The 16,515-nt window shown below is 40.4% G+C and overlaps 1 protein-coding gene across 9 annotated transcripts in view; it reads right to left on the bottom strand.

Moving 5' to 3' along the window:
* Positions 1–16,515, bottom strand: part of specc1 (sperm antigen with calponin homology and coiled-coil domains 1) — a 369,724-nt gene that overhangs the window by 191,069 nt on the left and 162,140 nt on the right. For 2 of the 9 annotated variants that reach the window (XM_077231915.1, XM_077231916.1), the window contains exon 1: positions 11,459–11,816. The exons of 6 other annotated variants lie outside the window; for them this stretch is intronic. In XM_077231915.1, the coding sequence (XP_077088030.1) occupies positions 11,459–11,498 (40 nt within the window). In that variant the 5' untranslated portion in view covers positions 11,499–11,816. Of the gene's footprint in view, positions 1–11,458; positions 11,817–16,515 lie in introns of those variants that run through there. One more of the 9 variants, XR_013204184.1, reaches the window with a different exon arrangement.

Here is a 16,515-nt window from a genome sequence, read left to right as displayed (position 1 = left end):
TCTTCTGAATAGTTGCTGAGCACAGGCACCAGTTCTCACTGCAAAATAACACCCATTGCTTTGCTGTAACGTCTAAGATTGCTACCATTAAACATCCACTCCATCTAATTAAAGATAAACATGAATGGAAAGAAGTTTAAAAGACACATCTGATTTCGGTTTAAAAAAATAATAATTTCATGGATTTTTCGGATGGGCTCTTTTGACTTCCTTCCTTGGTATATCTCAGCTGTAACACAAGGGATTGTGTGGAAAGATAAATTGAGAGTCCCCTTCCAATGAACCACCTCATTCTCACAACATGAAGACAAACACTAGCTCTGACTCAGAGACTGTAACCTAAGCTAACCTTAAAAAGAGTATTTCTGCTGTGAAGATTACTGGTTTGGAGTGTCTTCTCTCTCACTAGATCCAGGGGTTGGGGGTTTAAAATAGAAAATCTGATGTCTCTGAAAAGTCAAAGAAAAAAATATTGGCACATATAGTATTGGCAACCGTGTATGAATTCAAACAGTATGCCCCAATATTCAATTCCATATGTGAGACATCCAAACGTTATCTTCATAGCAAAATCTCTAATAGGGTGATCTTTATGAGAGGGAGAAGCACAGTTATGGAAATGTAGAAATGATGAAGGGGAGGGTTTGCACTTGTGACTGACTGAGCTGCCTGACATGAAGCCAGTGACAACAGATCTGTAGAGCAGACTCATGGAAATTTATTTTTATTTTTCTACTTTGTCAAGTCAAGTCATATTTATTTATATAGAGCTTTTTACAATACAAATCGTTTTAAACTAGCTTTACAGAGAGCTTTACAGAGATAACAGGAAAATAATGCAACAAAGTTTGTTCCCAGAAAATAGCGTCACAGTCCAGCTTAAGTAAGTTCAGTGATGTTTCATTCTTGTTGTAAAAAAGTTATTACTTTATTTCATTTACATATACAACCACTCTGTCACCGCTCAGCCATCGTCTAGCTCAGTTCAGTTCTCATATAATGGTGTCAATGCAGCCAGATCAATAATATTGTTGAATATTAAATCTAGGGCTGAAACGATTCCTCGAGTTACTCGAGTTACTCGATTACAAAAATTCCTCGAGGCAAAAACTCTTAAATTCCTAAGACGCGCACTATACGCGCGGCGCAGGGATTTGATTGTTTCACACGGACCGTTTATTCACACGGACCTGTTCAGGAAGCATATATTTTGAATTTAGTTGGCGCGATGGCGGAGAATAAATATGTAAATAAACGGCAGAAATTGTCTAAAGTGTGGGATCATTACACACTTAATTCACTTAATACACTTAACTCGCTGAAACAATGTAACGTAGTCTAAGCCTATTGATGTTCGCTGATTTTAATCCCATACTGTATTTGTAGCGATGTCGTGATGCGGTTTTACTAGATATGATTTTTAGCTTTGTTTGATGACATTTTTAAGTAGTAAACGTAACTATCACGTTCAATTGCAAGAGTATAGCCTAAAAAAAGAACCCCTTCACACACACACACACACACACGTAGGCCTGTCGCGATAGTCGATAAATCGAGTAATCGCACGATAAAAAAAAAAGACCTCGATAATTTTTCCGGCCGCGATAATTTCATTTGCATACATGTTTGTTATCCGCGACTGAATGACAACTCTCGTTTCCTTAGCGTAGGAGAAGTGAACCCTCTTGTCAGTTGCATTGTCTTTTGTGTGGGGAGGCGGCGCTTGTCAGTCACGTGGACTTTGTGTGGGAAGGCGGGAGTGCTTGAGGCGACTGCCGAGAAGAGCGAAAAGACGAGACGCAAGTTGTGACATGGAATTGGTTTCAAAGCCAAACGCGACAGCTGCAGTGTGGGAGCACTTCGGATTCAAACCGAATGACCGTGGTGAACCACTTAACCTGAGCGAGCCGGTATTGCAATTCACTTTTTTTGCTGGCGAAATTATTTTGCAAAAGTTTTTTGAATATGGCTTGAGGCTTTTTTGTTTGTTTGTTTTCAAAGGTCCTAACAGGCAGTTTTGCCTGTTATGGAATGCATGTTGAGCCTATTGTTTATTATTTTTTGAAGTGCAATTTTGTTTACATCCATTTTATTTATTGTTTTTGGTATTTATTCAAGTGCATTTTTTGTTAACAGAGACTGAGAGTCCATTGCTTTTATTGTTTTTGGTTGTTTTGTTCATTGTTATTGTTGATATTTAAAATGTTTTTTAATGCACTGCCATTTTCAGTGTTAAATAGTCTTTGGAAATAAACGTTTATTGAATTTTGAAAGGTGTATGTGCATTATTATGCCATTATCATTATTCTAGATGAAAATGGTCTCAGATCGGCAATATTATCGTTTATTGCGATAATTTCTTGGACAATTTATCGTCCAGCAAAATTTGTTATCGTGACAGGCCTACACACACGCCAGTCAGACCAATTGCATCAATGCATCACATATGCTTAAACTTTTATGTAGCCACGCAACAATAATTTCAGTACACACCGGGACGTGATGGAGGAACAAATATTGTATTGCAGTCTTTGCGAGACCTTGTTTGTATTTCAAGTCTGCCAAATACAGACAACAACAAAAAATTAAAGTCCCCAGCCTGTTGGTTTTTAATAAAGATTTGGAGTACTCATTTTTCAGTTAAAACGCACGGAACAAAAAGTGCGTAAGCTTTTACTGCGTGTTCAACAACAAGTCACGTTACAGCTCTTCTTCAGCGTTAAACTACCAGAATACACAAATATGCTTAGATGCTTAGAGTGGTTATATTATAACATCTTAAAGGAAAATTCACATATGAGATAGCTTTATAACTTGAATACTATATAACTTACAGTATATAACTTATAACAGCTTTAACTGAAATAGACACAAGTTTAATATAACTATTCTGTTAATAAAACACACAAAAAAATATCCGATTACTCGATCGATTAAGTGCTAGATTAACCAATTACAAAAAGAATCGATAGCTGCAGCCCTAATTAAATCAAATTAAAACTTGGTCTTTGAAAGAGCCAAGATTGGATAAATCTAGCAGACTCATTTACCAGTCCAAACCTTCTACACCTGCTTATCAGCATCTGGAAAGTGAAAGGACCTCATTGAAAAGATCATTTATCAGCCTCAAAATGAAACTCTTTATGTGAACATTCACAGCATTGCAACTGAAACTTTTTAAAACAATCTTTACTTTTGCCAAAGGGTGTCAACATGTAGAGGTAGATAAAGCCTAACCTCATCTCAGGAGTGTTTGTGTTTTTTCAGGATAAGAACCTACACAGATTCCTCAATGATCCCATGTAGGCTCACCCCTAAATGGAATAATCCTGATAACACACTAAACAAAAATATGATTAATTTTATCCAATGGAAAAATAAAGGAATTAAACATTTAGAGCATTTAATCCATAACTGTAACTTTTTAACATTTCAAATAATCACCTCACAGTATGGGATAAGTAATACTAGTATTATAATAGCAATAGTAACTCAAATCAGTAATAAGTAAAAAATTCCCTCTTAAGCAAATAAACCTGGAACTCCCACCAAGTGTTACAGAATTCAGGAGCCTTGGTACTCCAAAGCTACTATCGAAAATATATAGAGTCATTTCCAAAATAGATGATACAATCTCATTACCAATTGCAAAATGGGAGTCGGATCCATCACTGAATCCCACCAATCAGTTTTGGTCAGAAATATTAAACAACTTTAATATGACTGACAGCTTAAATCTAAAATTCATACAATATAAATACTCCATAGAACTTATTAAACAGGACAAAGGATGTTGAAGATGGGTTTTAATCAATCAAATATTTGCACGCAGTGCACAAGTAATACAGTAGATGATTACATGCATGCCTTGTGGCTTTGTACCCCAGTCCAAAGATTCTGGACTAAGGTTTGTGAGGACTTATCAATATGGCTTAAGTGTAATATACTTACTTGCTGAAAACTATGTATATTAGGGGATTTAAATGATATCAATATGGAGATCAACAAAGCACACATGGTCCTCACCACACTCTCTGTTGCAAAGAAAACTATCCTTTTGAATTGGAAAACTAAAAATAATCTTAGTATTAAACAGTATAGAAATCTCCTGTTGGATCATATCAGTCTGGAGTCCATGCTTGCTTTTAACAAACTTCGATTGGCTGACTTTGATTCTCTCTGGGCCCCGCTGATTAATTATGTCTCTTAGTGGAAGGGAAGGGATATGTGTTCTGCCTTACTGGGGGATATGGGGATCTGCGGTACGATCAGCGCAAGCCCGTAACCAGTCTGTGCTCCTGCCCAGCAGTCTGCAGTTAGCATAAGCCCCTGACCAGTGTTGTTTTTGGCAGCCCCATTTAGTTTTAGTCTTAGTCTCAGTCTTTTGGACGAAAATGCTTTTTAGTTTTAGTCACATTTTAGTCACTTATAAACTTAATAGTTTTAGTCAAGTTTTAGTCGACGAAAACAAAAAAAGGTTTTAGTCAAGTTTTAGTCAATTTTAGTAAAAAAAAAAAAAAAAAGTGGTCTTTAAAAAATACAGAAAATAAAAGTGCAGCTGTGTCAATTTTTTTTATCAAGTTCAAAAATAGAAAAAAAAATGCCACTTTGCAATCTGTTAAAAAAAAGAAAAGAATAGAAATCCATTTGACAAGACAGGTCTATTTATCCCTACATTAGTGGCTGCAATGAGCCTGCCTTTATCACAATTTATTGCACAATTTATCAAAAGTCATATGCTCAATGTTCAGCTGAGATCTGTACTTTGTTTTCAGTGAAGCTGAAACATCTGAAAAGCCCATCTCACAGAGATATGATGTGGCAAAGGGAAGAATAATGCACACAGCTCTCTGCCTTTAGCCTACCGGTACTTAAAAACTAAAATAGATTTAGTAAATAGATTTAAATAGATAAAATAGACATAACATACTGTGTTTGATATGGGATTAAAATGATGGGTAGTGTATGGGCAGTGTATAAGATATAAGTTCGAGAATATGTGGAATAAGTGCTGGACAAATTAGTGGACAAATCGCCCCTTTACATTAATTTAATTACTTAAATAGGCTATACAGGATAATGAGCGTTATAGCCGCACTTAAGCGCACGACCGCACGCATAAAGCTTGCCACAAAGAACCGGCAAAAGTTTATGAATGTGTAAATAATAGCAAGGATACATTTAATTGTTTATTAATAAACTGGTGTTTTCGGTGTCGCAGCAAAGATGAAGTTGACGATGCGGACTCGCCAGGAACGAATAAAGATATAAAGGCATAAAAAGGAAAATTTGGCCAGTGGGGCGCGCCCCACACTTTGAGAACCGCTGGATTATACTGAAGTATGTCCATAAATCATCTCGTCGTTTCCGACCACCAAGCCGTTTATTGGCTTCGCCACCATGGTCCTTCGAAGATGTGTGGTGAGTGACTAGCCGCAGCCGCAGGTGTGTTGTTGTTGTGTGGAATCTGGTGCGCGCGCGGCATGGGTGGTGGGCGTACCCAAAACAAGGATAGGAAGCGGTAGCATTGCTGATACTTTTTTTTAGCTCAAAACAGAGATTTCACGCAAAATAGGCAGAAATGACATACATTGTGACTGTGAACGTCAGACTTATAATCATTTTCGTTCCGTGTTGTCTTGTCAACGAAAACTCGAAAACGTCTCGTCATGTTTTAGTCACCTTAGAGCCATTTTTAGCTAGTCATCGTCGCGTTATCGTCATAAAAAAAAGTGCGTCAACGAAATCATTTCGTTATCGTCATCGTTGACGAAAACAACATTGCTCCTGACCAGTCTGTGCCCCTGCCCAGCAATCTGCAGTTAGCAAAAGTCCGTTACCAGGCTATGGACCAGTCCAGTGGCCTACATTCAAGACAAGCTAGCTCTCAGTCTGGGTTCCAGTTTAGCGGCCTGCAGTAAGCATAATCCCGTTACCAGTCTGTGTCCTGGCTTAGCGGCATGCAGTTAGCCCAATCTAGTTGCCAGTCTGCAAAGCACACATGGCCATCACCACACTATTTGTCGCAAAGAAAACTATCCTCTTGCCAGCTCATAATTTGTGGAAAAGTCTGGCATCCAACAACTAGCCTAAGCCAGCTCACAGTCTGGCATTCAACAACCGACCCAAGCCGGTTTACAGTCTGTGGACCCGTCTGGCATTCAACAACCAGCTCAAGTCAGATCATAATCTGTGGACCAGTCTGGTATTCAAGAACCAGCCCAAACCAGCTCACAGTCTATGGACCAATCTGGCATTTAACAACTAGCCTAAGCTAGCTCACAGTCTGTGGACCAGTCCGACATCCAACATCCAGCCTAAGCCAGCTCACAATCTGTGGGCCAGTATGGCATCCAAAAAACAGCTCAAGTCTGCCCACAGTCTGTTGAATTGTCAGATAGCCTGCTGTAGGGCTGGGCGATAAAACGATAACGATAATTATTACGATATAATTTTTCTCGATAAAACGATATCAAGAGTTCGATAAATGTTCGATAATGTTTATGCGCAAAAAGCGGAACGAAACTCATTTGAACCGCGCGCCACACGGACCGTTAATCCGCTCGGCTCAAAGTCCAAATGGCAGCGCAGTGCGAGCTCACTAGAGCAAATGCGTTTACTCCATCCACTTACTGTCTATGGTTTATTCTGATCGGACTCGCTCACAAGATCCAGTGAGAAGCGATTGAATTCAGCGAAGAACACAAATGTCTTTAAACCAGTTTAAAGGCAGATGAAACAGCGCTGACAAACAGGAGAAACACTGTGCGCAACGATTCAGTCAGAAGGCTTTTCCTTCTACAAATTCCCATCATGTACCATGGATTTACTGTAACGTTAGTCTAGTCATATTAACTGCACCATGAAATGTGGGATATACATATTGAATTGTATTATATTATTAATGTAGACAATGTATTAAATGACTAATGGAATATAATTAAAGTATTTAATCATGTATTTAGGCTACTGTTTTTCATACATATACCATAGAAACAATAAAGTTAAATTTCGCCATGATGATGTGAGGTGCTATAGGCTATGCCTGGTTTTATCTGTGGTTATCATGATCTAAATGCATGATACTGGATGACCAATGGTTAATTTGAATAAAACTTAAACAGTCAGAATATTACATTTTACCAAATAAAAATGTGGTTGTGACATTTTTTTTTTAACAGATGTTAATGTTTTTGTTAATGAACATAAATTTAACATAGTAGTATTAGCTTGAGTTAGGATGCAGATTTACAGTCAACTCACTGTCAAACATGCGTTTCGAGACAAAACATGTAATATTAATATTGCAGCCTGCATTGCAAACTGTGGTGAAGATACAGGCCATCAAATTCAGGCAACACAAACCTGTTTCAAGACTTGAAACAATATCCCCCATTAGCACATGCAGAAACTAAGAAATATATTTTTCTATTCAGTCATTTATTTTGTTAAGGAAAAATGACAAATGTTTGAATGTTGTGCCTTAGATTTGTGAAATGTTCACCTGTTTGGCAAGTGTTTAAATCCACAATTAATGCTCTGGTTTCTAAAACTTTCACTTAGGAGCAAAAATCTGCCTTTAAACTTGAAAGAAATAAAGATTTGACATTTATCGTGATAATTATCGATATCGACTGATTTAAATAAAAATGATCGTGATAAATTTTTTTGGCCATATCGCCCAGCCCTAGCCTGCTGTCAGCCCAATCCAGATCACAGTCTGTGGACCAGTCTGGCATCCAACAACCAGCCTAAGTCAATTCATAATCTGCATACCAGTCTGGCATCCAACAACCAGCTCAAGTCAGCTCACATTCTGTGGACCAGTCTGGTATCCAACAATCAGCCCAAACCAGCTTACAATCTGTGGACCGGCTTGGCATCTAACAACCAGCCCAAGTCAGTACACAACTTGTGGACCTGTCTGGTATTCAACAACCAGCCCAAACCAGCTCACAGTCTGTGGACCAGTCGGGCATTCAACAACCAGGCTAAGCCAGCTTACAATCTGTGGACCAGTCTGGCATCTAACAACTAGCCCAAGTCAGCTCATAATCTGTGGACCAATCCGACATCCAACAACCAGCCCAAGCCGGCTCACAATCTGTGGACCAGTCTGACATCCAACAACCAACCTAAGTTAGCTCATGGTCTGTGGACCAGTCTTGCATTCAACAACCAGCCCATGACAGTTCACAATCGGTAGACCAGTCTGGCATCTAAGAACCAGCCTAAGTCAGCTCACAGCCTGTGGACCAGTCTGGCATCCAATAACCATCTCAAGCCAGCTCACTGTCTGTGGACTAGTCTGGCTTCTAACAACTAGCCCAAATCAGCTCACAATTTGTGGACCAGCCTGGCATCCAATAGCCAGCTAAAGTCAGCTCCCAACCTGTGGACCAGTCTGGCATTCAACAACCAGCTCAAGCTAGCTTACAGTATGTGGATCAGTCTGGTATATAACAACTAGCCTAAGTCAGCTCACAATATGTGGACTAGTTCGGCATCCAACAACTAGCCCAAGTCAGCACACAATCTGTGGACCAATCCGGCATTCAACAACCAGCCCAAGAGCACTCACAATCTGTGGACCAGTCTGGCATCTAACAACCAGCCCAAATCAGCTTACGGTCTGTGGACCAGTCTAGCATTCAACAACCAGCCTAAGTCAGCTCACAATCTGTGGACTAGTCTGGCATCCAACAACCAGCCCAAGTCCGCTCACGGTCTGTGGACCAGTCTGGCATTTAACAACCAGCTCATGCTAGCTCATAATCGGCAGACCAGTCTAGTATTCAACAACCAGCGCAAGTCAGCTCATAATCTGTGGTCCAGTCTGGCATTTAACAACTAGCCCAAGCCAGACTACAAACTGTGGAACAGTCTGGCATTCAACAACCAGCTTAAGCCAGCTCACAGTTTGTGGACCAAATCTCAGTGGTCTGCATTTAACACAAACCTGTTACTAGTCTGTGGACCAGCCTAGTGGCCTGCAGTCAGCATAAACCAGTTCTCAGTCTGTGTCCCAGCCCAGCAGTTTGCAGTCAGCACATTCCCGTTACCAATCCGTGGACCAGCCCAGGGATCTGCAGTCAGCACAAACTTGTTACCAGTCTGTGTCCCGGCCTATCAGTCTGCAACTAACACAAGCCCGTCACCAGCCTGTGGACCAGTCCAGCAGCCTGCAGTCAGCATAATCCAGTTACCAGTCTGTGTTCCGGCCCAGCAGTCTGCAGTCAGCACAATCCCGTTATCAGTCTGTGGACTACCCCAGTGGTCCATCCCACCATCCCAGTAGCACAAGCCTGTTATCAGTCTATGTCTAGGCAATTCCGATTCCAGGTCATTTTTAAGCCAGAGCAGCATTGTGGGAAAGGAGGAAAAAATAAGTGTTATGTCAATTTGTATATGGTACTTTAACCCCCATGCCCTTATATGGATCTAGGATCTAACTAAAACATGGTGAAAGATTATGGTAGGACAACAGTTAAAGGTATTGATTATAAATGTAATCCGAATATAACATATTGTGTATGTACTTAAAAAAGATATTACAGTTTCTGTAATAAAAAAAAAAAATAAAAAAAATATATATATATATATATATATATATATATATATATATATATAAATAAATAAATAAAGTTGCCCTCCGAAGAGGGCAAGGTGGGTTTAATAAAAAAAAAAGATTAAAAAAAAATAAAAAAGGATAAGAACCTACTGTTTCATCTCAAACACACATACATACATAAACACAAAAAAACACACAGAGTTTGGCAGCATTTTCCATCTTAGATAAGGCTCCTGCAGTGGTAAAAGTGGCAGTCAGCCATAATCTCTCTGCCAGACAACACGTATCCTCATTTACCAGCCACACAGATCAAGACTTCAAATTCCAGCAAGTCTTACAAAGAAATCTACTAGTGGCCTTACAAATAAGACCAACCACAAAGAACTCAGTTTTTAGAAAACTCTCTCATTTATTTTTGCTCGTGTATCAAGCCCAGGATTCAATCACCAGAACAGGAGAGGATTCCAATAACATTGCTATTGAACTGAATGTCAACTTTTATGAGCCACAGTAAATGAATCAAGAACAGAGACAGCTGAATATATGAAGTGATATGGAGAAATAGCTACCCAAGAGATGTCCATGAGGATGTACAGGAGGACAGTAAGATAAAGCAGACTGTTGCTTTCCATCTGCAGTTGAAAATGGTTAGAATTAAATAAACTTTGAAATGGAAATGCAATAGAAAGTGTATCCCCCAGGGTGGATTGTGGATATGTACCAACAAACAAGCACACATACATAGAGAGACTATATATTTTTTTTTAGCATAACACGCACACCAATAACCACATAACTAGATTTTTATATATTCATGAAAAAAAGTTTTTTTTTCGATGACCATTTGACAGTTTGACACACTCCTCTCACTCACTCGTCTTATTTGCTCCAGTTGAATAGTGTTGATGTTACAGGTCCTGAATTTCAGTGCAGGGTTGCAAATATTGCATATAATTTTACTCATTCCCACAGGTTTTGTGCACAAACCAAAAGCGTGCGCACCACTTATCTATATAAGTTATTTTGACACTTAAACAGTCAAATACACAAAATGCCCATCTTGGCAAGTATGCAGGTAAAAACAGTCGGGTTTGGAACGTAAATAAAAAAATAAAATAAAAAAAAACAGTGTAACAGACAACAATATATTGGATCTGTGCATGAGCTTTTAAAGCTTAAGCAGCCTATTATGCTACATGTTATTCAGAGAATAAAAGACAAAGAGAAAGTCACTCTTTGCTCTTGACTAAATAACTTTTGTAACTTTAATTGTAAGCATTAATCTGCATTTAATTTTTACAGTGAAGACTATGCAGTGTTATTTTACATTTGATTACTTTATTTAATTTCTGTAGTATTTCTTACCCGAATACTACTGTTAGACCCACCTGAAAAACTTTTGCTTCTGTTTTATTTATTTGTGATATTGTATTTGTTTACTGTTTGTCTTTTTTTGTAAATTCAAAGTTTCAAATAAAGCCTCCCTGTGCTGTGTGTAAGCTATTGCAACAAAATTACCTAAAGTATAAAATATATAATAGAAAATATCTATATGGAAGTACATATGGAGTAATCCCAGCAGTATCAAAAATGGTATCGAATATCAAGATCCATTTATCATGCCACTTACATTTACTCCTACAGCTGCAGGCTGATACTGGCCACAACAGAGCCAATGATAGAAAGAAAAGGTTGAGAATGAAAAGATGCAGAACAGACAGAACCAACAGATATATAGAGTAAAAAGAGACAATACATGACATGATAATAGACAAAGTAAGCGAATTAGAGAGCTAAACACAAATAGAGTTAAACGCTCTAACAAACCCCATCCAGAATGAATGATAATACCACAGTTCTTTTATAACAGTGATATGTTGGTCAGACCTGCGTCCGGCTCCTCCACCCGGGTTTCCTGGTTCCCCATGGCTGGTACACGCTGCTCCACAGAAGACACTAATCCATCAGAGCAGAGCTCCGACACACCTGACAGTGCAAACTCACTTCACTAGCGCTGGTGCGTACGAGACAAAGACAATGGGACAGAGGTGTTTGTCCTCTTCTCTCACCCTGCTGGCTGTGAATCAGCAGCCAGACAACATTCCTGCTAACTGTCAGTTTTTTCCAGTGCAACTCTCAATGTCCTTCTCATTCACTTGTTCTGTCTCTCTCTGTCAGTGTCAGGCAGCAGCTGCAGCAGGAGTGTATTCAGTATGTTATTAGTCAAGTCACGGTTTGGGGGCGTGGCCTCCCTCTGTATATCTGCTCCTACTCCAACTGAAGCATGAAAATTAGAGCAAGCAACTCCCTCTTTTATCTCGCTCAGTCTTTCCTTCACTTTACCTCTATCTCCAGAAATGAAGAGTATCTATGATGAAGAGGAACAGATTATTGAAAGAAGAGGAGGAGAGGAAGTTATATTCATCTCCTTCTGCATTAACTTTTCTGACATCATTCATCTGTTCTGTTTGCGGAGGACAGCGGGCAGAAGTGGGCGATTACACTGGGACACACATGTGCAAAGCCACTACATGTTTCTCTCATAAACAGCTGCATTATCATCACAGAATGGGAAATGTGAGCACCCGAGTTAGACAGTTCCATTTTTCCTGTCCTCAGTAGGAGGCATGAAAAGATAGATGTGTTATTTTCTTTAGCTCCCTCCACCTCATTCTCTATTCTTGTAGAATCATATGTGTTAAATATTCTTGCTAGGAAAAAACATAGCATCTTTGCCTGAATCTGTCCCTGGCTTGACAATACAGATAGAATTCACGTCTCACTCTTTTCATCTTCTGTTTTTATCAAACTAAATCTTATTTCACTTCTCAATCTCTTAAGTTTCGGTGTTATATTTTACATAATTTACATACATCTGATACAAAAGTCTGATACCATGAAAAGTCTCTAATTTACAACAGTCTAATTTATTACATTATTTAATTACAAATCATATTATCAGCATACACAGTTGATTTAAAAATTAAATTAAAAAAAAATCAACATAAATGTCAGAATGTTTCAGTTTTTGTTTTGTCTCTCTTTTGCTTTAATGACAGCTGTAGTTGAGCTGCAGGAATTCCACAAGTTTGTGTCAAACCTGATAGATCATCATTAGGTAGGACTAGTCTAGGAGTTTGTAAACAGTACATTGCAGATACTAATGTCATGTCCCATTCTGCTATTCCTGTGGGTATGAACACCAAAGTATACTTCAGTTTTGAAGCAAACACTTAACGTATGTATACTGCTGAATGCAAAGCCTATTAAAGTATAATGCATTTGACAGCATGTGCAAACACAGAAGCTTGGAACGTACACTAAAGATTAATCTTTATCCAGTGTCTGCACTATTTTTCTACAGAAGATATGACCGTTTAAAAAAGTCTTTGTACTTGTTTAAATTACAGTGGGGGCTATCTCTTAACCTGTCACACAACAATTGTCAAAGTGGTTCTATGGCCAAATTCACACAGCAATAGAGTATGGTTCACAGTCCTGCATTTGAGTCGTTAATACGGTTACATTTACACACAGTTCGGTTATTTACAGCAGTAACAACCGCATTTTATGGCCAAAATCCCACCCGTGAATTTATCAGGATTAATAACCGCATTCTCGGAAAACAGAGAATTTACTTCTGTGTAAACAGAACCGGACTGGACAACTAGTTCTCTGTCACGAATACTGGCTACTGGTAAGAGAATACAGGCACATTCTCCAGCATGTTCATGCCAAGTGTGCCGCACAAGTCCTGAAAAGTGAAGCCAAAACGTTTCGATTGCACCAGGTGGCTGGATGCAATATAGCTCATAAACCCCACCCTCTCCATGTAATGTAAAGGGACATGACATGAGACAGACTAAACAATCAAATTACTCACTTCAAAAAAAATTTTTTCCCAAAGATGGTTTCTGTCATTTTAGAAGTCAACTGACTTCTTTCAGGATTTTCGGGAGGAGATTGGAGCTTCAACTTTAATTTCTAAATTTCCATAACTGTTTATTTTGCACTGACATAATGAGTTGTTCTGCAGTAAACTGTACTAACAGATTCTGTGGAAGTGTGGATGAAGCCTTGATAACGCTCACTACTGCGCAGATTCTGGCTCCGAGTTCACTACTGCACAGACTCGGGCTCCGAGCTCACTACTGCGGAGACGATGAAGATCAAATGTTAATTTTCTTAAATAAACACGCAGATAATACACAGATGAAGGCACAGAGAATGATCACATAGACTAGAGGAAGGCGCGGGGCACAACCTAACAACCGGGGTTAAATGTAACAAGGACCTTTTACATACGCTGCAAGACGGTCTACCGCTGATTAGTGGACCAAACTTTATATTACCTTAATCACTGTCTTGTTGGCTAAAACATAGCACCATTTTTAAACATATCACTAACTCCTAGCAACTGTTAGCTAGACTTAAATTATTTTTTACACAGCAGGGTTAGTTGTAGCACAGTGTTACAACTAAACCGCCAAGTGTACAATGATAATGAAATGAAAACAGGGAGCAAAACAACTTTTCAGGTTTGAGTATTTATGTATATATTTATTTTGCCACATTTAAAAGGATCTAGATATGATGTCAATACCCCTCCTAATTAAGGTGATTGGTTAAAAATACCTGAAACGCTTTCATGATTAAGAAAAATAAAAAAGCGCGATCAGTACTGTTTTTCAGCTTTTTTGTACTATTAGTAGGGAGGTTAAGTGACTTTTGACTTCAAGTCATGATGCAAAGGTCCCCTTTGGTATGGAAGTACCTTAGGGCCATAGAAATAAATTAATCCTAAAACACAAGTGAGATCACATTTTGTATCTTATATACGCACATTTTTTAAAAATGGCCGCCGACCATACTTGAGAGGCCCATATCTTTGCTTCTGTTATAGCTATAATGACAAATTTGGTATAAACGGGTACATTTTTGTGTTCAAGGAGTCCAATAAAATAGGTTCCAAGACTAAAAAACAATAATGTTGTCCTTAACATGACAATTGGAGGTGAAGTATGCAATTTATTTTTAAAAACCGCATGCCAAACACACAGTCCATTCACAACTTAATAATTTCTTCGTTTAGGTCTGCTTCGCATGCGCCCTTTAAAGCACTGGCTGAAGACGCGGGTCCTGCGTCGAGCATGGGCATCCGGTCGTTTACGTCTCAAGGTAACTCAGAACTGTGTCACAGCTCTGGAGCCCTGTAAGGCGGTCGACTGGTATCAGACAGGTGTAAACCTGGGAGTAATCTCTTAACTGATAGTGGTTTCGACAGACGCCTCCAATTCGGGCTGGGGCGCCCTCTATGAGGGCAGACCGACTTTTGGCCTGTGGTCAAGCCAAGAAAAGAGCTTGCACATAAACTGTCTAGAGATGAAGGCGGTCAAGAACGCCTTGCGGTTCTTCCTTCCCCTTCTAAAGGGCCACCATGTCCTTGTCCGCACGGACACGCTCAGTGTCCAATATGCTTCACAAAGAACAAGGACGCGCTGGCCCATCACTGGCCCAGCCGCCCTCTCTATGCTTTCCCTCCGATCATGCTGTTACCACAGGTAATCAAGCGTATAAGGGCGAACGGTTCCTGTGTACTTCTAGTAGCTCCGTTCTGGCCGAACCAAGTTTGGTTTCCGGAGCTGATGCAGTTTCAGAGCTTGCCTCCGTGGCCTGTCCCGTTGAGGAGAGATCTCGTCTCATAGGCCGGGGGTACGATTCTGCATGTGTGGGCCATCAACGGGTACCCGTCAGTCTCCCCGACGGAGTGTTAAACACGATTACGCAAGCTAGAGCGCCCTCTACTAGACGGCTTTGTGCTTCCAAGTGGTCAGTGTTCTCAGGTTGGTGCTCAGCTCGCAACCTGGATCCACAAGATTGTGGGGTGTCGGAGGTTCTCTCCTTCCTACAGGAGCTCTTGGATAAGGGTAGATCCCCATCCATGCTCAAGATATATGTGGCGGCTATTGCTGCGTTTGTCAAACATTCGCATGGCCAGTCAACTGGGTAGGAACAACCTTGTAGTCCGCTTCCTCAGGGGAGCTAGAAGGATGAACCCTCCTCGCCCCCCCCCCCCCCCCCCCCCCCCCCCCCCGGACCTTTCCTTGGTCCTGGAGGCCATGAAGGGTGCCCCTTTCTAACCTCTACAGTCTGTGGACCTTAAGTATCTCTCATTGAAAACAGCCTTTCTGGTGGCTATCGGCTCTGTCAAGCTGGTGGGTGACTTACACGCACTTTCTGTTAGCGAGTCGTGCCTTGAGTTTGGGCCTAATGAATCCAAGGTCATCCTCAAACCAAGACATGATTATGTCCCCAAAGTACTTGCCACTCCTTTCAGAGTACAAGTCTCTGTGGATCTGACAGCGAGTCTGACATTCTCTCGTCACAGGCGATTTTTGAGATTCGCCTTTGAGGGCCAGGCATATCAATACACAGTCCTACCGTTCGGCCTGTCCCTGGCATCCTGTATATTATGATGTGCATGGACGCTGCTCTCGCGCCCCTGAAACTTCAGGGCATACAAGCTTTGAACTATTTGGACGATTGGCTGATTCTAGCTCGATCTCATTCAGAGCTCATAGAACACAGGACCATATTACTCGAACACCTCGAGAATCTTGGTCTCACAGTCAATTGGGCGAAGAGCTCGCTGTCCCCCAGCCACGAAATATCCTTTCTGGGCACAGAGCTGAACTCGCTGTCAATGACAGCGCGACTATCGCCAGAGTAGTACTGAACATTGCGGCACTATAGTACCGCTCAAGAGATTTCAGAAAATGCTGGGCCTCATGGCCTCATCTTCATCAGTACTCCAGCTGGGTCTGCTTCGCATGCGCCCACTGCAGTGGTGGCTGAAAGCACGAGTGCCGTCTCGAGCTTGGGCCTCCGATCTGTTTCGCCTCAGGGTCAATCAGAAATGCGTCGCAGCTCTGAAACCTTGGAAG

This window comes from Siphateles boraxobius, unplaced genomic scaffold (genome assembly GCF_051911475.1).
Source record: "Siphateles boraxobius isolate OS27281-9 unplaced genomic scaffold, OSU_SipBor_1 16, whole genome shotgun sequence".
Lineage (NCBI taxonomy): Eukaryota > Metazoa > Chordata > Actinopteri > Cypriniformes > Leuciscidae > Siphateles > Siphateles boraxobius.
Note: the sequence above shows the minus strand (reverse complement) of the source record. Positions and strands in the feature narration are given on the sequence as shown.